This window comes from Callorhinchus milii, unplaced genomic scaffold (genome assembly GCF_018977255.1).
Source record: "Callorhinchus milii isolate IMCB2004 unplaced genomic scaffold, IMCB_Cmil_1.0 Scaffold16, whole genome shotgun sequence".
NCBI classification, from domain to species: domain Eukaryota; kingdom Metazoa; phylum Chordata; class Chondrichthyes; order Chimaeriformes; family Callorhinchidae; genus Callorhinchus; species Callorhinchus milii.
Genome location: NW_024704757.1, coordinates 8,703,909 through 8,727,933, shown reverse-complemented (window position 1 = coordinate 8,727,933; position 24,025 = coordinate 8,703,909). Strand labels below are relative to the sequence as shown.

General features: G+C 38.1%; 1 protein-coding gene across 1 annotated transcript in view; it reads right to left on the bottom strand.

The window, feature by feature from the left end:
* LOC103178693 (BAR/IMD domain containing adaptor protein 2 like 1) overlaps window positions 1-23,279 on the bottom strand; it is a 59,359-nt gene extending 36,080 nt beyond the window's left edge. The window contains exons 1-6 of the mRNA XM_007893560.2: window positions 22,937-23,279; window positions 20,442-20,517; window positions 9,379-9,465; window positions 3,620-3,681; window positions 3,375-3,446; window positions 1,980-2,117 (exon numbers count right to left, since the gene is read on the bottom strand). Coding sequence (XP_007891751.1) covers window positions 1,980-2,117; window positions 3,375-3,446; window positions 3,620-3,681; window positions 9,379-9,465; window positions 20,442-20,517; window positions 22,937-22,987 — 486 coding nt within the window. The 5' untranslated portion in view covers window positions 22,988-23,279. The remainder of the gene's footprint in view (window positions 1-1,979; window positions 2,118-3,374; window positions 3,447-3,619; window positions 3,682-9,378; window positions 9,466-20,441; window positions 20,518-22,936) is intronic.
* Window positions 23,280-24,025: the final 746 nt, after the last annotated feature.

Genomic DNA, 24,025 nt, shown 5'->3' with positions numbered 1-24,025 from the left:
ACCACCTGCCGTCTCCCCTCGACTGGCACCAGTCTCCTGCTCGTCACTCACACCCTCTGCCCCACCATCGGAGGTCGTGCTTTCAGCAACGACACCCCAAAACTCTGAAACACTCTACCTAAATCCCTCTGCCTTGCTCCCTTTCTCCCCTCTTTCAAGACCCGCCTGAAAATTTTCCGCTTCGACCGTGCTTACGACCACCTCCCCTATCCCCCCCCGGCTTGGAGTCAGGCTCCACCACTGTTAATCTCTCTGAGACGCTATCCTGCGTGGAGGGCACTATGTAAGTGCAAATTATTGTTGCACATAGTTGTCATGAGCACTGTTGAGCCTTATTTAATAATGACTACCCAAATATGTGATATGATAAGCAGTCATCACAAAGGTGATTCTTTCTTTCTTCGTGGGCAACCAGGTGGGTTATTTTCCACCCATTATTAAATCATTGAGTGGAGAAATTACCCTCCTTGGTGTTTTTCACAGAGGGGGGAATCAAACTCTTTAAAAAAAGACGATTTATAAAGCGTAAATTGGAAGAAAATTTTGATTTAGTTTCCTTTTTAATAATCTATGGGGATTTTATGGCCCTGCATTTATCCAATTAAGGAGCAAAAGTGTGGAACAAACATAACAGGAAAACACTGATACAGCTAATTAAAGAGATGCTGAGAATGTCCACAATTCACCTTGGATTGGTTGTTTTCCAGACAAATTGCAACTTTCTCTCTGTCGTCTGCCAAGTTTCCGCTATGCTTTGGCAGACGTTGAAATCAAACTTTCAAAAGATTAAAATGAGAAAGCTAACTTTTTAAAGTTGTAAATAGTGATGGAATTTAGCAGGTAACTGGCATGCACTGCTGTAATTATAATAAACAGAGCATTGTTCTTGAATACCCAATAGATGCAGATGGTATGTCTACTTTTACATGACTTGCTAGTTTACTACAGTACTTGTGGAGCAAGTGAGTCAAGCAAGTGAAAAAAATACTTGCAGGCCTCAGAAAGGCAATATGACTGAATTTGGCTATGTTCCATTTACATACAGTGTACTGCAAAAACCAATTGGTGTCACCTACCAGGGGACTGACACCTTCTTTCTTCCTCCCCCACCCCCATACTGAAATTTAATTGGAGTTCAAAATGCATTTTTTTCTCACAAAATTTTCACTCCTCCCCTGAAAGTTTGACTCTATTATACTTCTGCTCCACTTTTAATGAACAGCGAGGCAAAAAATATGCATGGTTTCCACAGGCAAACATCATTCAAACCGGGGAACAGCTTTGGTTTAAAATTCTAATAGAGCCATTTTGTTTTTCTCAACACATTCCTGGAATCCTAAAGGTTACACCCAAGTGCCATTTCAAATTTTAAGTTTTTAACTCTTGTTAAGGCATTGCTGACATGAAATTCTATTTCTATTTAATCAGAGTTAAGATTGAGTAGAACTGTGAAAAATATTCAATGCAGTCTTTCTGGAAACTATTTCTTTAAGAACTGTGGAAACACTAGCTTCCAAATCTATCCTTCCATTTGTACTGAAACAATGCTCAGTTGGTAGCACTCCTGTGTTTATGTGTGAACCTCAACAAAAAGTGTTGACAGTCTATGTGGGCCTTCATATTGGAGCTCAAATTCTATTCTCATTTGCTCTATATCATATTTTGATCGTGACACTCTCCCTCACTTATCAATATAACCACAATCTTCTGAACATTACTCTATTCTTGCTTCCAAGCATAAATTGTTCTGTGTTATTCCTCCAAACATCCCATTTATCTTTTCACATGCATTTCACCTGTTAAAGCGCTGCATCACCTAGCTATTGATACTTACCTTATTGCTTTGCTATTCATTTCAAACTTGAGATGCACTGTAATATGTTCCCAAGTTCTGAATAGAGTACTCTCTCAATGAACAGAAAATACAGAAAATAGATTTTTTTCCATTAAGTGACTCTTTATATAGAAAAAATACCTACCTCCTGTTCTTTGTATTCATATTTATGTGCATTTTTTGTCCCTTGACTTTTTCGTCTTAGTTTCTTTAGCTCTGCTTGAGACTTTTCAAGAGAGTCCTGCTTACTTCTATGTTCTGTTTGGTATTTCTTAAGTGTTGCCTGCAAACAAAAATGACAAAACAACAAATTTGAGATTCATAGTATTTAACAGTTTCATTTCACATATAAAGCATGCTCGTCACAATCAATGCACACACGGATGCATGTGAAGCTTCCAAAGATGGGCAACCATTATTGGAAAGTACAGGTGACCGTAATCAATACCCCACACAGGAACATCTCCTTCTTAGTTGATGGCTTTGAGGAAATTTACAGAGGTGACCAGAGGGAACATTAATCTACTGCCTACAGGAATTAATATGTTACAGATTTCCATAGTGCTTTCAAGAAGGCCCTTCAGTTGGTTAAAAATGCTCAGCCAGAGTCCAGCTCAGTCTACAGAAAGCATAGCACTATAGAGCCATACCTTCCTCCCACATGATATAAATAGAACAGACATGGCAGATAGCAATCAGTGCTGCATGCATTGTACAGGTTTAGAATGAAATTCTGAATGGTTTCTGCCTGATATCTTTCTATGGAACAAAAAGTACAGCTATCTTTTGGTAAACTATTTTGAAAATCTATTACTGTCCTTTCTGTTCCCTGTTAGCTATTTATTCCAAAGATCTTTCAGTTGCAGGTTTTTGAAATGTTTAATTAATGTCATGTTAAATCAGTCCTGCAAATCCTATTTCACTAGTTTTAATAATAATACTTGCATTTGATATACACCTTATCATGTCTTCGAGACGTCTCAAAACGCTTCACAGGATACAGTGTAAAGTGAATTAACCATATATTTTGTAAGCGAAATGTGGCAGCCAACTGCGCATAGCACTGTCTAACACACAGTCGTGGATAGACTAACTGTATTAACCAGATTGTTATTTTGTGGGGGGGGGGGGGAATTATTACCTCAAGGAAAACGATTCGCCGATCGACTAACTTCCTACTTGCTGCTAGGTAAACAGAGGCTTGTGTGTGTGTGTGTGAAGCAAGGAAACTTACCCACCGTTTTACCCTTCTCAGTCCCATTAGTGTGTGTGCTCACTTTCATTGCTGTGCTTGTGCCCATTGGCATTTGTGTTTTATGAGTAAAATTGCCATCGATCATTTGGAGGCAGTCAACAGGCAGGCCAATATTTGCGAGTTAGATGGGATTGTAAGGCAAAAATATATTTAGCCTTTATAGTGCACAAGACCAAACATTTTGCGTATACTTGAAAACATTGAAAAGTTTAGCCCTGAGGTGGGATTTGTTTAATCCTAAAGTAAATCTGCTTGCAACCAATTGTTACAATATAAAATACTTACATTCATGTATTTCACATCCAGTTCTGTTTTTCGATCCAATTCAGCTATGATCTCTCTATGGAACTTCTTAAACTTGAAGAAAAATAAAAAAAAGGATTTTAGTCAGATGGGTCTGATTAACAGGGGTCTAAAAAGTGGCAATTTCAATCAGGATTTCTTGAATTTTACTTAAAACGCAGAAAGTATGAACTTTCACAAACAATAACATGTAAAAACAAATAAGCATAAATGTTGTGAATACATACACTTTCTTCCAAATCTAGGTTGAGCTTCTTGTGCACTTCTGAAATATCTGTTAAGATGTGTCCTGTGTTGGGAGGAAGTTGGAAGGGGAAAGAGAAGAAAGTTACTACTGTATTGCAGACAAAATTTTACACTTATTGCCTTTGGCCAGCTGCCAGGAATATGGAGTTGCTGCCTATTCTTAGGTAGCACCTCTAGTCTTTTCTTCCTGTTCTTTCCCTCTACTCACCAAATGGAACAACAATTTAAAAAATCCTTAAATTTGATATTATGTCAGGAGGAAATCACAAAGTACAACAGAATATCCTGTAAAGTGTAGTAACTGTATTTTGTAGGCAAACATGGGAACCAATTTGTGCAGAGCATTGTCCCACAAAAAGCACAAAGTTTCAATTTAATCTGGGCGATTGTAGATCAGAGGATAGTCTCTTCACTTAGAATAGTGGCATTTGATATTTAATATTCACCTGAAGAGGCAGATGGGACCTTTTATGTCGCATCAAAAGGATGTCACTTTCAACTGCTAGAGCTGAATTGGAATTGTCACTTCCAACTGCTAGCGCTGAACATTTTTAAATGTTTATTTACAAGTAGTTTGGTTTCACACTTTGGTGATGGTAATAAACATTAATAAAAAAGCCTTCCACCAGACTACAATATTATGTAATTTATTGACATGGTTTTCAAACAGGATGTTACAGCTTTAAAGGGCACCTCCCTACTTGCTTAGCAACAAGCAAAATTGTTTGGTAAACATCTGTCCAATGCAAATTTTACAACTGAGCTTCCAAATATAAGCTTTTGTGAGGTGGGTGGAACACTGCAACAGTGAACACTGAAACTTGATTGTGCTCACCTTGGATTACTCATACATGATTAAAGTGCCACAACAATCAATGATTCTTTTTGCATTCTATTATAAGATACGTTTAGTAGTGCACAGTAATGAAGTACTGCTTGTAGTTTTACTTTATTTCGTAGAATTATACAGCACAGAAGGAGGCCATTCGGCCCATTGTGTCTGTGCCGGCTCTTTGAAAAGAGCTATCCAAATCAATCCCATTCCCCTGCTCTCTCCCCATAGCCCTGCAAACTTGCCCTCCCCAAATAATTATCTATTTGAACTAATTTAAGTAGGTCGATTCCCAAACTACTATTTTCCTATTTCTGGAAAATAATATTAGGAAGAGGTGGCCTCGGTTTGAAATCTAAGTTACTTGAGGCACTAGACACTAAATGATATCTGTTTGATGTTAAGATAGCTTAAAAGCATTTCCTTAGACTCTTGAGGCTGGTAGAATAAACTGCACCCAAAGTACTTAAAGAGTGATGCTGGTGTTGTTGCTTGATAAAGGCTAAAACCCAAATAGCTTTAACTTAAAACTACCTCCTCTTTTAAACTCGTGTGATTCAAATTCCCTACTGTCTGGCTGAAGTACTGATTCCCCCCCCACTAACTTGGGATCTGACAAATACAAATCGTTACAAAAAAGTGTAAGGTTAGATGGGGAGAGTGGTGGTGGCAATCATGTTTTTTTCTTTGATGTTCCCAATTTTCATGGGGCTGCTAATATTAGTAACAGTACCAACAACAAATTACATTTGTATAGCGCCTTTCACTTCAGGAGGACGTCCCAAAGCGCTAGACAGTCAGGGATCCGCACCCGAGCTGGTGGTTGGGATCAGGAGGGGGCGGGGTGGGTAGGGGTGGGAGGGTGACCGAAGGCACGGTTGAAGAGGAGGGTCTTGAGACAGGTCTCAAAGGAGGCAAGGGAGGAGAGGGCGAGGCAGAGGGATTGTGGGATGGAGTAATAATGCTTGTATAGAACAAAACAGTACTGTAGTATCATATTACTTAAGATTTATGGTAGCACCTGAAGCTTGAACCCAAGGGGTTCATTAAAAGTTGCCTGTCCCCGAAGATATTTAATATTTGGACACATATGTCAAGTTTCTAATCTGCCCATTCTCATAAAGGAAATGAGTGGGGAATAAAGTCACATAAGAACTTTGATCAATACCAGTGTTAGTATACAAAGAACAAGGTTAATATTGTTCAATATAAGTAGCATAGAGTTATCTTTACTGTAGGACAAGAAATACATTTCCATTGTTAAAGAAAGTTAGTTTTAAATGAAATAATTATGCAGAAGCCTGTTCCATGACTATGTTCATCTGAAATATTCAAGTTCATGGTTATTAACTAGTATGAGAAATTTAAAAGATTAAAATCCCCCATTTGGTTTCTAACTGCATTCTTAAAAGATGAAATTTAAATATCTTATTGACAAGCACTGGTTTCAACTTAGTAAGTTAGTCATCAATTGAAGGGTTTTAAAAGAAAATTTAAATATTGGGATTTAAATATTGGAACTTAAATAGTAAATCTTACAATAAATTCTGTGAAGTTCTTTGCAATGTCCTTCTGACATGAAAGGCGCTATATTAAACGCAAGGATTATTATTTAATTAAATCTAGAACCATCTAGACCCAGTTGGAAGTTCTCCCCATCTGACACTCATTCATTTATATACATATCGATTTTTTAACTAAATCAACCCCTCCTCTCCACATTAATTGAATAACCACTTGAGGTTACTGCTAAGGGTAGACTCATACATGAAAATTGGTCACTTAAATGAGATAATGAAGGCTGCCGTGATGAGTCACCACCTTCAGACAGGAAAGGTATGAAAAAGGGTCTATGCTATTCCAGGTGCAGCTTTATCTATGAACTTAATTTATGATCTAACAATTAAAGTGAATTATCCAATTGAGGTCACGGTTTCCAGAGACTTTTTGGAAGATGTAATCAGCCTATCTCTATGGTACTAGAACTGTCACTCTACATAACCCACAAAACGAATATATTCTGCCCATATTGTAACCATGACTTGCATTATTTAAAATCCACGTTTTAAATCTGCTTATCATACAGCCAGTCACGGTTGGTTTTAGCATAGAAACATTGAAATTGGCCTATGGTGGATACCAATCCATTTGTACATATTGACTAACAAATATTTTGCAATACATGTTCAATAATTAAGTCCAAATGGATAATCCAATGTGAAACCGAATTCTTTAAGCTATCGCACAATTTCTCTCTTTGGATGGGAACTGGAAGGAGAAGTTGACCTTTAATAAATGACTTATATGGAAGGAAATTCCAGAGAAAATTTCTGATCAAAGCAATCCAGCTCCTTCATCTCAGAATACCCCAGTGATTAATATATTCAGCAGTTTTATTTCAAGACTCCTTTCCTGTTTTGATTTATGTCAATGCAGCCAAGCTGATCCAAACCCAGGAAAATGCAGCACTTGAGGAAATATAATGCTATGCTTTTCTAGTTGGTAGCTACAAATAAATGAGACAAATTACCACTTTTTCTCCATATGACAGCTGTTTTGGAATCAGCAAAGTAAATCGGCTTCTTGCTGCCCCCAACAGCACCTCCCATCACTTGATCTGGCTGCAGGAAGGCTGAACACTCAACCTAGTCACACAGGCAACAAAGTTGTCTTCAGCACTGCTGACCAGAAAAATGTGAGAATTCAACTTTTAGTGTGCAAGGTTAAGTATATGCTGTTTCTTCGTTGCCTCACTTTTGTAGAATCGTGTAGCCTGGTGAATGTCAGCTTAGGTGCCTTGCAGTGATCTTTTAATTGAACTTGCACTGGAAAACATTATTTGCCCAGTGTGACTCCCATCCAGTCTGCATACAATGTGTGAAAAGTCACACCGGAATGTTTGGACTGAGGCATATGAGAAGTCAACACAGAAAGAAAAGCTAAGAGCAACAGGTGTTAGTATGGCTTGTTTGAATCTCTGTGCAGATCTGGCACTCGATAAATTAGCATCCAAGTGTTTAGAGCAATGTGTTAAAACCTCAGGATAAATATGGGGAGAAGGTGATATAGAAAGTTTATTCTGTGCCAAGTTTGACAAAAACCAAAAGTCCTTATTTACTGTACCAAATAATTACAGAAAAAAAATCTAACTTTAAACTCTAGTGTTTATGGCTAGAATGCAATTATCCTTTACAGGCATATCATAAATGAAACTTTAAAATGGCCATTTAAAATTTGCTTAGCAACAGGGTCAATGAAGAGCTGCAGTACACGATATTATTAATGGTAAAAATATAATGTCAAAAAAAGATTAGGACTGCTCGTAGAATGAAGGCTGCTTTAAAATAGAATGAGGGAAAATAACAGACATACACAAAGCTACATGGCTGCACTTTGATTCACAATGCTCAGATTTCTGCTAAAACTGCTAGATCACTAATCTGACTGGAATCATCACTCCACCAAACTGCAAAATGATATTCTACAAAGTAAAGCGTTAACAGAAGCTTAGAGTATTAAGTAAAGAACCATATGCATTGAACAAAACAGATGCACAAACTGTTTCTACTCTACAGATTCTTCAGTGTCAATTAACAATATGCAAGATTTTGCATTGACACAGCTTTGTCTTTGGTCATTTAAGTTACTACAGCATCAAGCTGTAATTACTTCTTTAATTTTGTGTAAATTTCAAACAAGCCACAAGCCCAGAAGACATACTTGGATTAAGACACAAATCCAACACAATACAAATTTCCATTCATCTTTCACTTCAGGTGGACATCAAATACATTATGAGTCCTTTGAAACATCCTTCCGACATGAAAGGTGCTAAATGTGTAATAGTTTGTACTGTATGAACTATCTAATGGTCAAGCTGTTGGGTTGACCAATCTGTGTGTGCTCCAAGATGCCACCCCTAGCAATGAATGATCAGAAGGGAGTTGTTAGTTTGTGGTAGTCTCAGCATCCCAGTAAAACAACCAGCTTGTATAGCACGTTTTATATAGGATTTCTGAGCTCAACAGAGTGGGGTTGTTGTTTGGGTTGGAATCCAAGGTAGGAAGATGTATATCTGCCATTACTTGGCAGGTTAGCACCACTCCAGGACACTGCTCACAATAAACCATCCAACCTGGCTCATTGGAGGATGAGCTCATTAGTCACAGAGGACTGGAATTCTTCCCACTCAACTCCTGATAATCTCGTAAACCAAATTGGTCCCTGCTAGACAAGTAAGGACCAGTACTCTTCAATGGTTAGCTGCATGGTTTTAGATGGTAAAACTTCAGCAGTACCTCAATGCATATTCCAGGATCCTCAAGCCTTAGCTCTTGCCAACATGCACTTAAATTTTCCATATGTGGGAAACTATACACTCCATACCACACAAGCAGGCTTTAAACATATCCAGAACTCTCATATTTAGAACTCCTCTGGTTCTACTATTCTGGACATGTTGAAACAGCCTGTCACAATCTATATTGTCTTGCCCCTTTAGAATCTTAAAGTCAGCAATCATGTCACCTCTAAGTCTTCTCTTTTCCAGCGTGAACATGCCCAATTTACTTAGTCGCTTCTCATAGTCCATTCCTTCCATTCCCTCAATCATTCTGTATCTTCTCAATTTCTCCAAAATCCTTTTTGTACTGCGGTAACCAGAACTGTACACAGTACTCTAAGTATGGTTTCACCAATGATTTATACAGTGGCAGGATTACTCCACTATTTCGGCTTGCTATAATAATCCTTGCATTTGATATAGTGCCTTATCACATCTTCGAGAAGTCTCAAAAAGCTTCACAGAATATACTATAAAGTGATTTGACTGTATATTTTGTGGGCGAAATGGGTTTCCGTGTGTAACAGATAAACAGCAAGCCATTTAAATATTGAAGTGACCCTTACCGAGTTCTCTGGAGACTGGAGACTGGCCAGTCAGGTCTCCTAATTTTGCAACGGCATCAAAGTATGTCTTTCCTGAAGTCACCATAGCTATGAAAAAAAAATACATTTGTAAAATTGCAATTATTCTGTAGAGAAAACTTTTTAAAAAATTAACAAAAAGGGAAGGAGAAATTGAAAAAAAATGGTACGGGGAAAAAATTGAAGAGTAAACAAGGGAATTTAAATATGAACAGTAAACATGACAGTTCTATTCTTTTCATAAAATATTGCACATCTTCATTGCTGTTCGTAACAATTTTTTTATACTGCAAAACTTATCTTCTACCTCACCTGAAGTGCTGAGAACGTGGGCAGACTAATCAAACAATCTTTAAATATGATATAGCACCTCTAAAGTAAAAATGTTTTGATACTCTGCAGGAATTGCCGTCAAGTATAGTGATTGCATTTGTAGTTAATTTGTACACCACATGGTCCTATAAAGTTATAGTGAATGACCAATTTATCTGGAGGATTGTTAGCTAGGACAGCAGGAGAAACTTCTTTTTGAATAGTGTCATGGAATCTTTTGACAGCCACCTGAATAGGTAGACAAGACCTGGGTTTTACATTTCAATCAAGGGATAGCATCTCTGACAATGGAATGCTCTCCCAGTATTGCAGTAAACTACTAATATAGACCGTGAGCTCACTCCTTGACATGAAGCTGGAAAATAATCCTCTGACCTAGAGTGAAGACTTGTTTTATTATGCCACTCAAGAAATACGAGATGGTGACTATCTACTAATGTTTTATAATGGAATGTTCTATTATAGAATAGGAACCCCAAAAAACAAATAAAACACAAACTGGCATATTTATTACTGCAAGAGTACAAGACACTTCAGTGCTTAATCCCAGAGTCACTAAATGTCACTATGAAAGAAAGAGCGAGAGAAAAAACATTGAACAACATTCTATAATTAATATTTACTAATTGAATTTTAATAGATTTTTTTCAGTGGAGAATTAAAGATATAATTCAATCTCCTATTAGTACTGCACAATTTTTTGCTTTATCATATTTTAACCTTGAAGAACAGGCTGGATCAACCACACAGTCAATCTTCAGTTGAGACAATATTGTGTGGGTAGAATAAAGCGCACCAATTGATAAGGGAAGAGAAGGAAAGGATTTTCCTGTATATACTGAGAGCATCCAGTTATGTAAAGCTGTGAAGAAAGCTGATGAAATAATATTCATAACAAAAGTCTGGATTGATTGCTAAGATATTTGACTGCAATTCAAAAAGTTGATGTTGATACAGATTACTGCTGGGGAACAGGGTTCAAAATGAATAAACCACAAATTAAATGAGGGATCAAATAAACTTCAATTAGAACAAACTTTCTTTCCTCCATCCAATTTAGTGCATACACTTAGTGAAATAGACTCCCAGAAAAAGTAGCTGAGGTGGAGTTGATTATCTCATTTAAAAGAGCTGAATACATATCTAACTGAGAACAGGATAGAGAATACAGAATAGGGGTAACAGAAATAATCAAATGCATGATAGGACAAAATAGGTAGCTTTATGATGCAGGGCCTTATCTGAAAATCACAACAGGTTTGATTTGAATAGTGGAGATGCTTTTGGGAATCAGCGAGTACACTACACTTCTATAAACCTTACTTTCCAGCGCCTTGGGACATCCTTCTGACCCGAAAAGCGTTATACAAATGTAATTTTGTTGTTGTTGTTCTCAAGAACTTCTCATATCTCAATACCTCAATTGAGCCTGTATCCATGACCACCTGGGGCAGTGCATGCCACAATTGTGTGGATTTTTTTTCTTTCAGATTCACTATTAATTGGTCAAGTTCTAATTTTATCACCCTTGTCCTGGATTCTCCAACTAGTGTAAAGTCTCCCACGGTGTTGGGTGTTAAAATTTTCCAAAACACAACCAATCAAGCCCAAGCCAATAGTAATAATAGGATTAACATTAATCAGTTACATTAATAGGACTCAACTAAACCTGATTTAAAGGATTAAAGGAAAGTTACATATTAGAGAATTCACAGGGATCAAAAAAATTGGGATACAGAACATGCTATTGATAATGAAAATAAAAAATAATGGGAAGGAGTCAGTAAAAATATAACAAGGGATTTTGGACTTGAAAAGGTGCAAATTGCAGAAAATGCTGAACATGTCTTTGCCAATTTCAAAATAAGATAAAAAGGATAAACAATGCTCGTCTTTGATACAGCACCTTTTTTGTTGGGAACATTTTACAGAATTTACTGAGCACAGCAGTGTCCCACAGACAATCATGGATTGAGTGACCAAATTTTTTTTTTTTTTTAAGGGATTATTACCCCCAGAAAAGCAATATGCTAACTGACTAATAACTGTGTTCCTACTTATAAAATGGCAGCCACAAATCAAGACAGTGAAATGCTTTAAAATGTGCCCCCTCCCCATGAAGTATTTGGAAATTGACAGTGTATTTTGTAGGTGAACACATTGTGATAACCTAATTCTGTGTATAGAACAAGCTAAAAACAATTGCTCATCAAAACACTTTCAGACTGACTTGTATAGCTTGGACATTGTCAATTGTAATAATAATCCTTGCATTTGATGTAGTGCATCGAGACATCTCAAAGACTTTCATGGAATTTTACTGTGAAGTGGTGATTGTATTATTTGTAGGCAAATAACACAAGGTTTAACCATTTCTCCTAAATATTGCACTGGTAGGGAATGTTTTTAAATTGTATTTTATTCCTTTGACTGTCTATAAATGGCAGCTGTTTATTGGGGGAATCTTACTCAAAATTAGTGAGATTTTTAACCATCCCTGGTTAAACTTAAGAACTAAACCTAGTAAATGGCAGACACTAATCTAGTACCAGTAAATAACAGTAAAGTTCTGTATAGTCCGAAAGCACAAAATCTAGTTCAAGTCATGGGAGAATAAGATCATTTTTGTTCATCTTCAGATTCTTCTTGAACATGAAACCAATCCTTTTAATATAAATATTTAGAACAAGATTCCTCCAATAAATACCCAATATTTAAAGATTGTCAAAATAATACAATTAAAAACATTTTCTAATAATATTTGGGAGAAAGGGTAAAACCCCTTGACATGTTTTTCATAATTATAACAATGCTACGAATCAGACGTAAATGAGCATTAGGTTACCTGTCTATCCTCAGTTCAGTTATTAGTGCAATGTGGACACAAAGAGAATTGCAATCCCCCTCTCTCCCAGTCTATGATTGTTTTCTAAAAAATGCACCACGATTTTAAACTAACATAAGGTACATACTTCTGAGACAATGAGAGGTTTTATTCTTAGTTCTAAATGTGGAAGTGCAAAAGAGCCTAAGTGGGTTTATCTGAGTTAAATACATTTTGATTCACCCCAAACAGCAGAAGATACAAAAAACGGGAGGGGGTGGGAAGATACATTTGCTCTTGATAATAATCCTTGCATTTGATATAGCACTTTTCACATCTTCTAGACGTCTCAAAGCATTTGTGGGCGAAACTCAGCAGCCAAGGGCGCACAGCAATGTCCCACAAACAGTCGTGGATTGAGTGACCAAATTATTATTGTTTTTTTTCTTGAGATTATTATCAGGCGTGTGGAGTAAAGAAACTTTCGTCCTGCCGGGAATCAAACCCAGGTGTCTCGCTTGCGAGATGAGTGCTCTAACCACTGAGCTGCAGGACTCCATATCTAACACCTTTTCTTGGATGGCTTTACCCATATTAGTACATTAGTATATTTTACTCATCTAAATAACATACTAAAAATGGTGAAATAGAACCTATACATTCACAATAACATTTACTGACAAAAATGAAACCCATTATGTACAAAATTACTGCAATGCGCTTTCCAGAATTTATGTTCAATCATTAGGTTACTTTTTCTTGAAGCATCATTTCCAGAATTTCAGTTGAAATTTTAAAAACCTCAGAAGATCCAAAAATGCATTTCTGTTTGTCGTTGGTTTCATGTGACATGCAATAGCATATTAGATTTAAATTCTTCGATCACACAAATCAAAAAAAAAGACAGCATTGTAAGTAAAAGCCAGTGGTAAATAGTAAAAGCCAGTGGTAAATAGTTGCAAAGCAAAAGCCACATTCACCCAATATTTTCCACTAAGACTTATGTGAACATCAGTCCCATTAAGGAGCTTCAAGGAGTTTCTTACTGTAATCAACTCAGCAGGATATGATCAGTCTTCTAAGTGGTACAGCAGGTTTCACATTATTATCAAACAATTGGGTACAATCTTACAACTCAAAAAATGACAGTTTACAAAGCCTTCAAAACACATTTCAACAGATTAATAGCAGCACCATTTAAAATGTTTATATAATCAGGTGAACTGGCTTCCATTACATTAGAAATCACAAAGGGAGAGGGAAACACTAAACAAAAGTTGACAGAGATTCCTTCCTTGATGGAAATGTAATGCCACGTTTCAATTGTTAATGCCTTTATGCTAAGTTTTACTTAGATATGGAAGGGAAACAAATATGTCAGGAAACATTGAATGAAACACTGGCGACAGAACCTCGTCATTGCATCATAAATGGAGGACTGCCCACAAATAATGCAAGGCACACGGATTTGGGAACAGTTCCAGACAGTGGGGGTAAAGTGGTTGAAGGTCACCTTACTAATGGTGGTGGTGGTTTGGGGGGGGGGGGGGGAAGAGAGAAAGTGAAGACATAAATGAGGCCTAATTAGGAAGTTGGTCAGGGGACAGGACATTACAGTGTGGCTAGGGTGTGGAAGAAGTAATGAGCATCTTTTATTTGCTCCTCTGGAGATTAGGAAGCCTGTGGAGCCTTGTGAAGATTGCAGGTGATGGGCTAGCACTGAACCTGGGCGGAAGAGAATGTACGCTGTGGAGTTTTAGATGATCTGGAGCCGGTGGAGTGATAACAACAACAACAAAATTACATTTGTATAGCGCCTTTCACATCGGGAGGACGTCCCAAGGCGCTGGACAGTGTACAGTATTTCAGACCTGTGGAGGATGACCAGCAGGGTGTTGAAGTCAAGTATGGGGGTGACAAGACATGGTTGAGGGTTTAACATGGGGTGAGATAGGAATACGTTGTCTGCCACAAAAGATACTAATATTGAATATGTTAACACAAATAAATTCTAAAGAAAGTACAAACGTGTTGGTACATTTTTATCACTAAAAAGCATTAGCCATAGATAAGACCATACATATTTACAGCAATACACTGTACTTAACTAGGAATTAATGTACTGTAAATAACACAATCAAACATCAGAGTTTAAGATACTTGTTTCAGAGGAACACACGCATAAACAGCATGGTTGCAAGACATCAGTATGTTACTAAGTTCTGCTTGTTCACTGGAGATGTTTTGGGTATTCGGTGCGACAGTGTCTACATTGAAGTGCTGCAAAGTGCTTCACATTTCTAGATGGAAAATGCCACAATCACACCAGGCAACAATTTGTTTTAGCTTCAAAATATTTGAATTTCATTACCAAATAGTTTTGCATGCGATTTCCCTAGTCACTGACAGTCATTCCTGTTAGGCCAATTCCACGGAACCCTTCTCTCCAATAACTTACTGCTTTTTAAAAGTCACTAAATGGCATTCTACTAAATCTATACTTTAGATTCAACTAAACAAACAGAAAGCAGCAATAACAAAAGCATAGCAGAAAAAAAGTCATTGTTAGCATACAGCAAAATAACTCTCTAAGAGTTTTTAAACTGACTTTTTGTAGAACATGTTTGACTAAAGAATTATATAAAACATACAATGTACCCCATGATAGTACGCTTTAGTGCATGGATTTGGTTATAAATCAGTTGCCATGTGCACCTTATTCACTACCTGTGCGTGCATCCAGCCAGCTGGCTCTCACATTTAAATAGTTTACTTCCAGGTCTTTGGGTCACCATCACTTATCACTTCCTGCATTTATAGTGCACAGAAAGTGATGGTGTGGGAGGGGAGGAGAATAACCAAGAAGTCTTTCTTCCTTGGGAGCCAAAAGATGTCTCTTTTGTTTTTTTAAGAGAGGGCTGTGTGTTTTGTGGACGAACGTGGCAGCCAATTTGTGCATTATTCAGTGATTCTGCCATTATGCTAGCTAGACATTTCTCCTAGTCTTCCATCTACTTTGGTAACCCCAAACCAGTTCTTATCTTAAGTTTAGCTACACTGGCAAGAAAACTAGTGGGAAATAAGAGAATGTAAATTTTGCAGATCTGACACTATACCAGTGTCACACCAGTAAAAATGTGCCTCGGGAGATCTTTAACAGAGCTAAAGACCCATCAGTTGTTTAAGATTATCAACAGTGAAGCAATATTCTAACCAACATACACATCACTGGTTATCCACAAGCTAACTATCCATAATCAGGTTTTGAGGTCCAGAAAAAATTCAGCTGTGTCATTCGTGAACTTGCATGTGCGGTAACCATGACGGGATATATTTGGGCTGCATGATTAAATTGGGTTCCTGGAGGCTGGTGTAGCACAAAAGCAACTTTCATACTGTTGCAATGTATGGTTACAGTTGTGGAGACAGAGAGACAAGAGAGGGGGGTGGGGGGGGAAGGAGGGAAGAGAAGAAAGGTAGAGAAAAATTGGCAGAGTGAGAGATGTGCTTGTACAGTCTGGTTCTATAGAAATGTTTCTGTTTCTCTGAGCCAGTCTACATAAACAAGCAACTTTATTAACACCAAAGTCAGAGTTCCCAATAAACATGTTCCTACAAAAACATGCAAGAAATACAAGTGGGTTGGGGAAGAAAAAGATGGGAAGAACATTTAGGCTGTTCCTAAAGCAACTACAACTATAATCACAAAGACCCACAAACTCAAGCGTTTGGAATTAGAGCGAAATTAACTACATGAAGATGAAAGTCTCCGAATTGCCAAACACTGAGCTTTTCTAAATGTCTTCCTGGATATTGATGAAAAGCAATTACAGCTCTTAATTAACCTAGATATGTTACACTATTTAAAAAAGTAGGCAAGAAACACTGAACTCAACACACATCAAATACACTACAATTACTAATAATAAACCGCTTGTTCCTTTTCACAGAAGGCTAAGTAAACATTATGCTATTCCATAGGGTTTCAATAATAATAATAATCCTTGCATTTGATATAGCGCTTTTCACGTCGGGAGGACGTCCCAAAGCGCTTCATAGAATATACTGTAAAGTGAATTGACTGTATGTATGTGGGCAAACGCGGCAGCCAATTGCGCACAGCAATGTCCCACAAACAGTCGTAGATTGAAAATGACCAATTTATTATTGTTTTTGGAGGGATTATTATTTCCAGTGAAGGAAATGGCAGAGGGATTTACTTTGGTTTGGAATAGATCTGTAGTAAGCCCGATCTTTCTCCCTGTTCCCAGCCTGGCTAAGTTAGTAGCACTCTCGCCTCTAAGTTAAGAGGCTTCAAGCCCCAAGTCAAGGCTGTGGATTCTACATCATCTTCAAAATAGATGGATAAAACAGAACCTCAAAGCTCTGTAATGTGCACTCATCCTCTGGGAATCTTATTAGCTTCTTTTAATGTGTTCCCGCGCAATAGCCCTCAAGATTGAAAAAACAAGGCAGCATTATAAGCAATACTTTCTAAAACATTATGCAAATGATTACCATGAATTTTAAAGTAAAAATATTATGACATGGAAAGTTAGGTGGATGGCAAGAACCTTAATAGGATCAAAAAAAGTTACAGAAAAAAAAAATTAGACTCCTACCATCTTCTGTTTTCTATGCGAGCCAATTTAATTCCACTCTCCAACATACTTTTTAATATTCCTCTTTTTGAAGCACCACCCAGTTTCCTACTAAATTATGGACTTGCTTCAACAGTTTGCATCAGAAAAGTTCACAGTCTAACTATGATCTGTATAAAGGTTCTTTATCTAACTTCACAATTGATTTTATTTTATGATTATTCTAAATTTGTGCCCTCTCACTTGCCGACCACTTGAAAGTTGAGTTGTAACATCAAACACATCCTTGTTAAAGTATATTTAAAGATATGGAAGCATAGTACTGTGCCGATGTTTGTGCATTCCTTGTTGATTTGATATCCATTTTTCCATATATGCATCAATCACATTCAACAATATTTTAAATAATAAATGAATATTCCAGTTTCTTGTTGTCCTTATTTTTTGGGAGTTGAATTAGAAATGTAAACAAGCTTTATAACAAGTAAAATATGCTATTTGGAATGTGCACGTGAGTGAATTACCAACACCAAGACTCCAATCCCATTTTCTGCTAGTGGCGTCTGCAAATTCATGAAGATTGAAAAATATTGCCAAAGATCATTGCCCACATCTATGGTATTCATTTTTATAACAGATGACAATCTAGTTAAATATTAAACTAATTTTCATTGGCTTGCTGCCATCAGAACCAATAGTATCTATATGGAATTGACAATATTAGGGCTCCCTGAAACCAGAATCCAAACTGCTCGGAAGATGTTTCAGTATCAGGCAAGATGTAAGATTAGCTAATGTCATAGCAGCTTTTAAAAATATTCAATACATACAATAAAGGATTTCCACAAAAGTATATTTAGTCTGGCGGGAAAGGGAAAAACAGACAAATGAGAAAAGGAAAGAGGCTTGCATATAATCAGAACACCTGCTTATATCAAAACCTGACCTTTTCAACCGCTATCAACTGATTGATAGACAAAGAGCTACTCAGATGTATTTAAATTGGAGAAACTTGAACACCACTGTAACCTTCCGGAAAGTCCAGGCAAAATCTAATCAACAGTTAGCAGTTACACAAACCACAGAAAACCTTTCCTTGCCAATGCATTGGAACTAAATGGAAAAAGGATAAACATATAGTTGTAAAACCCTTCAATCTCTTTCCTTCTACTGTGGTTGTCAGCTGCAACTCGACGACCTGGAAGTTGGCCATTTTTCGTGTCCCACTTATGAAGGTGGTCAGTACGACAATAAAACCAGCTGACTGCATTATAAAAGGGGCTATAATAAAAACAGAAGTCGCTGGGAACACTCAGCAGAACGTGCAGATCATAGAGCAAGATGGAGAGGGGAAGGGGGATTGCGGAAATTGATTGGAAGCACAATTTTAGGAATGTTTTGAAACCAGGAGTGTATAAAATGAAAGGATTTGTGAGCTTTACTGTCTGAAAGCAGGCCTATAATAGTCTGCAATTTACTGGCAATTATAATTTTAACTGGGAGATCCATATTATGTAGGCCATTTTACCAACCCAGAAAAATGTTTTAGAGTGCCAGATTAATTGATTTTAAATAAAGTACAATAAAATAAATTTCTTAGACAGAAGCTGTTGTAATATTTATAATTAAAACATAACAAAGCCATTTTCATTGGAGCAGCCAGATACTTTCTTAATGCCATAAAATATCTCTTTTCAAGTCATGTTAGTTATGGGCAGTTTACAACTGAAATACAATCATACACCTTCAAACCATTTAATTTGTAACACTGCATGACACTCTTGAACCATCAAGTTTCAGAATAAATATTTTTTTAAACATAAACAACGCAGTTTAGGAAAACTTCAAAGACTTCTACTATAAACAAACCCAGTAATGGCCACCTGTGAAACACAATTTCCAAGTTGCCCAGTCAGCCCTACTATTAGTGGAAAATCAGATTTTCTGAAGAACAAAATAATTGGTACACAGGTGGTCACTTCAATATGAATAAGCTTAGGCTATTTCAAGTACATTTAGCTCAGAACTAGAGTGAAAATGCTGAAAAGAAAAATATAGCATATATATATGTATATATATATACACAACACAATATACTAGGGCACAAATATAAGTTATATATCCCTAGCAATTCAACCATCACAATTAGACCGCTTCTAAAAAACTAGAAACATTGGATCAGCAAAAATATACACAGAATGCAAAACAAAAAGGAACAGGTTCTGCTATTGTAATTACATACACTCCAAATATACAAATGGGTTCTTTACCTTTACAAGCCATAAACCTTCACCATAACTATTAGCTCTACAGTAAAGCAACCTATTAATTTCTTTCAGGAAATCAAGAATTGTATCACTGAACTAGTTAACCGTACTTATATCGCAGTATACTCCTTTATAAAGCCATTTGTATTAGCCACTCCAAAACAGTTGTACAAAAGGTAAATATTTGATGTGAAATCCATAGTAGCTAGAAACAATGTGTGTTAGAATCTTTTCCTGCAATACCATTGGTGAGTTTTATAAACTGAGTTATCTATTATAACATAATAAGTGTCCTTTAAAGAGACATTCCCAAAGGGATGCACCTTTCTTACCTAATTCCAGAAAGTATGCAGGTTGGCACGAGCCAATGCTTGGGGACCCCAAAGTTTGCATTGAGGTACTGCTAATTACAATTACTAGCATAAATTTTGCAGCCTTCACATATAAACGCACGGGACTAGCGAAAACCACACAGGGTGTCTTTGTAAACCCTCTCTGGCAAGATTGTATCTACTTGTCTGGCTAGAATCTGCCCAGCCATTAAGACATGGATTGCAGGGTTAATGGAAGCAGAGCAGGAAGAATCCCTGCCGCCAGTGACAGAAAATAAGAGTTAATGTTGCTGATCAAAAGTGCACTTGGCCTTGGTAATTTTGAGGGCAAGGGAGAATGCATCTGTTTCATTTGATATATTTTGCAAAATATTGGCACAACAGCTATTTACATACCACTTGCTGCAGCATAAACATTGTTTTAATATTATTTCGTAAGATAGTGATAAAAACAAAATAACAGAAAAATACATTAGTATTATTATCAAATATCCTCATCTATTTTGTGTACATTTTCATCATTCCCTCCCTGCAAGAACAGCACTGCTTGAAGGTTGCAAGAAGCAAGTGAAGAAAGTGGTTCCCTCTTGTGTGTGCCAGTAACCTTAATGACAAATGTAAATAATGTATGCTAAAAGTATGTTTTTACTGTTGTCACTAACTTACCATAAAGATTAAAAACACTTACCACTGATACTTTTTTCATAGTTTTTGCCCAGAACGACAAGAGTCCGTAAACCAGGATTAAATTGTTCCATTACAGTCTGAAAAAAATCAAAACTTTAGACTATAATCACACAAAGCATGAAACATATTGCCACCCATAACCAAAAGAAAACAATGAAAACCTGATCAGACAAGTCTTGAGTATTTTCCAACAAACCTTCTTATCTTGCTGCCTCAGCTACTAGATATATGCTAGCTGTTTATCAGGCGATAAGTCTATCCTTGTGCCATCACTACCTTTCTTCAGAGAGTAAATCCAAATTATCAGTATATTTAAAACAAAAAACAGATCAACTTCTAAAGAAGCAGATTTCCAAAATACCCAACATACTAAATGATGGTACTCACATTTGTGCTCCAATTAACCTGAACATTGCAACCTCTCATCCTACCACCACATAATCTCTTCTTCATGCATCTGTTGACACTGAACTACACATCAGAAAATTATGCATGTTTAAATAGGTTTGTTGAATCAAATTTTTTTTGCCATTAGATATCTCTAGTTTGCTGTGTCAATACTCAACAGCACAGTGTTTACGAAGTAAATTCAACATCAAATCAAACGGACTTCCCCTTTCTCCTCTTTACTATTCCACCCAATAACTCTGTAACAACAATTATAGATGAATACAAAGACGTTGGGTATTTTCTGACAGCAAAATCACTTGGCTGTCAGCAAATACCAAAATGACAATTTAATTGTTTGCCATCAGATATGTTTTCTAAAAAAACAAGTTAACTACATTTCTAAACAACTTATACCTTCTCAGTCAATTTAAAGCCAACGTGTGAAACTATTTTGATATTAGATCTAAATTTGTATACACTACTTTTCTCATCACGATTCATAAAGACTACATTCTTCACCCAGTCATTACAATTGTTATAAAAAATATTTCATAGACTTAATTTAAACCAGGGCAAATAACCACAGTACTGTACATATAATTTCACTCATAAGAGTCAAAGGTACCCATGATAATATTTAATAAATACCTTGTTTAATTAAATACAGTACTGATTCTATTTGGAGTTTTTTGTAGGATATACTGGAATAGACCTAGTATTTGTTATAGCACCTTATCACATCAAAAACATTTCAAGGCTCTTCTCGGGATTTTTATTGTTAAGTGTAGTGCATGGACTTTGTAGGTAAAACGTCATGAAATTAATGACCAAATTTATCTGGGCCAGGATACTCCCATCTCTTCCAAATAGTGTAATGGGATGTTTAGGGTTCAAATGAAATGGTAGACGGAACTTTGGTATAATGCCTCATCCGAAGGACAGTAGTACGTACCACTGACAACGTAGCACTTGCCCAACAAATCAGTGGGGTGGCAGTTTATTGGGATCTCAATCCCCCCCCCCCTCACCCCCGACAAAGCAGGAAAAAGTGCGAAAACGCATGGGATGTTTTTTTTTCCCCCCCCTTTTTAAAAAGCACCCCCAAAAGATGAATCGGACGGAGTTTCTCCGTACTTCGGAAAACGCTTTTCGTACCAACGACCCCCCAAAACCAACGCTTTCGTTTCTCCACGTTTGCGGGGCACACCCTGTTGGAAAGGTGACTAAACAGGTAGGATCACTTTGGCCCCTACGACACAGACCCAACCCTCTCTCTCTCTCTCTCTCTCCCTCCCTCCCTGTTTGTCTGTCTGTCTCTCCCTCTGGGTGACCTTTCGCCAGTTCCTGATAACAGCAACAACAGTCACTCCCCAAAACTGAGTGAGTGAGTGAGTTGAGCACCTGCACGAATACGCACCAGCAATCTCTCTCTCTCTTAATCATCCAATGTCACTAATTTCTTTTTTTTTTGGGGGGGGGTGCGTGGTTAAACCCTCTGCTTTAATGCTATGGATTGACCGTCAGCAGCAGAGCAGCAGCAGCAGCGACGAAAAAATAAATACAATTATTTTTTTTAAAAAAAAATAAATAAACCACAAACAAACACAAACAATTTGACCAAAACGTTTTGGGAAGAAACCGCACGAACTCGGGACCGGAATGATAAACTCGAGCGAGGCAGTTTGGTTAGTTAGTGAGTTAGTTATTAGGTAGTTAAGTCAGTTAAGTTAGTCGTTCTTTTTTCGGTCGCGCAAAAAAAAAAAACCCTGTTTGGGCGACCCCCACAAGAGTGAGTGGGTGGGTGGGCGAGTGAGTGAGTGAGTGGGTGGGCAGACAGGCGGAGCCGGTAGCCCGGGGGTGGGGGAGTAGGAAGAGGGGGAAGCGGTGGCGACGGCTCCCTCGCCTCCTCTCCCCTCACACCCCCCGCAACCGGCGGCGGCGTCGCAGCGCTTTACAAACACCGCAGAAAACACCGGCGTTCAAACCGTTTTGACAACCGATATATTTCCACACGCCAGTCAGTCAGTCAGTCAGTCTCTCCCTCCCTCCCTCACTCACTCACCCCCTCCCTCACTCACTCACCCCCTCCCTCACTCACTCACTCACCTTGTAGGTGTTCTCCGTGAGCCGGTTGATCTCCTCGGGCTTGCGAGCCATCGTTTCCCTGGCAACGGAACTCCCCCCCTCTCCTCCTCCTCCCAACCGTCGCGCCGATTTAAATGGGTGAGAGAGAAAAAAAAACGATGATGATGAAACTTTGGCTGCTCAGCCGCCTTCACCCCCTTCCTCTCTCTCTGTGTGTGTGTGTGTGTGCGTCTCCCCGGCGCTGTGGTGTTCGGAGGGCGGGCGGCAGAGCGGTGTCGGACGGGCTGTTTGACGAGGCTGTGTCGCGCCTCAGGTACTTTCGTCCTCTGCCGCCGCTCGAGCTCCTCAAACTTCAGCCCCTTCCCCGCCCTCTCCACTGACGTCACGCCCCGCCCTCGCCACTGACGTCACGCCACGCAGGCCCCGCCCCGCCCGCGCCACTGACGTCAGGCCACGCCCCGCCCCTCCCTTCCGTGCGTGCGTCAGCACGCTCATGGCGTTTCCCCCCTCACATTGCCCCCCTCCCTCACCAAAAAAAATCCCTGAGTGGGGGGGGAAGGTAACAACAACAACAAATTGGATTTATCTATACTAATAAAGTCCGTCCGTCCGTCCGCCAAGAACGCAATAACCGACTGACGTAGAGACGTGATTTATACCTCATCGGTAAGATATAGATTGGGGAGTGTCGTGGGCATATTTGTTTTCAGGGATCTCCTATCGTTGATGAGCTATATTAATAATAATGTATATTATTACTATTATTATATACATTTAATACATATATATACTATATTAAAAAATATTTTTAAAAATGCTTTAATTAAGCCCTCAAAAAGGTAAGCATGGTATTCTGGAACAAAGTAGGGCCAGAGGTCACACGCCCGTCTAGAGAGCTATGTCTATACTAATAACGACAAAATGTCTGTCTGTGGGTCAGGAGTCCACTCAACCAGGAGTCCTCCCACTGAGGCCTTCCAACAGGAGTCCTCCCGAAAGAATATGTGTGCAAGTATGTGAACAAGGGATGCTGACGAGTTCAATAGCACACTTTCTTAATCTTAATGGATAAAGATGCCTAAGAGGTGAAGATCAAGCCTTTCAAGGATA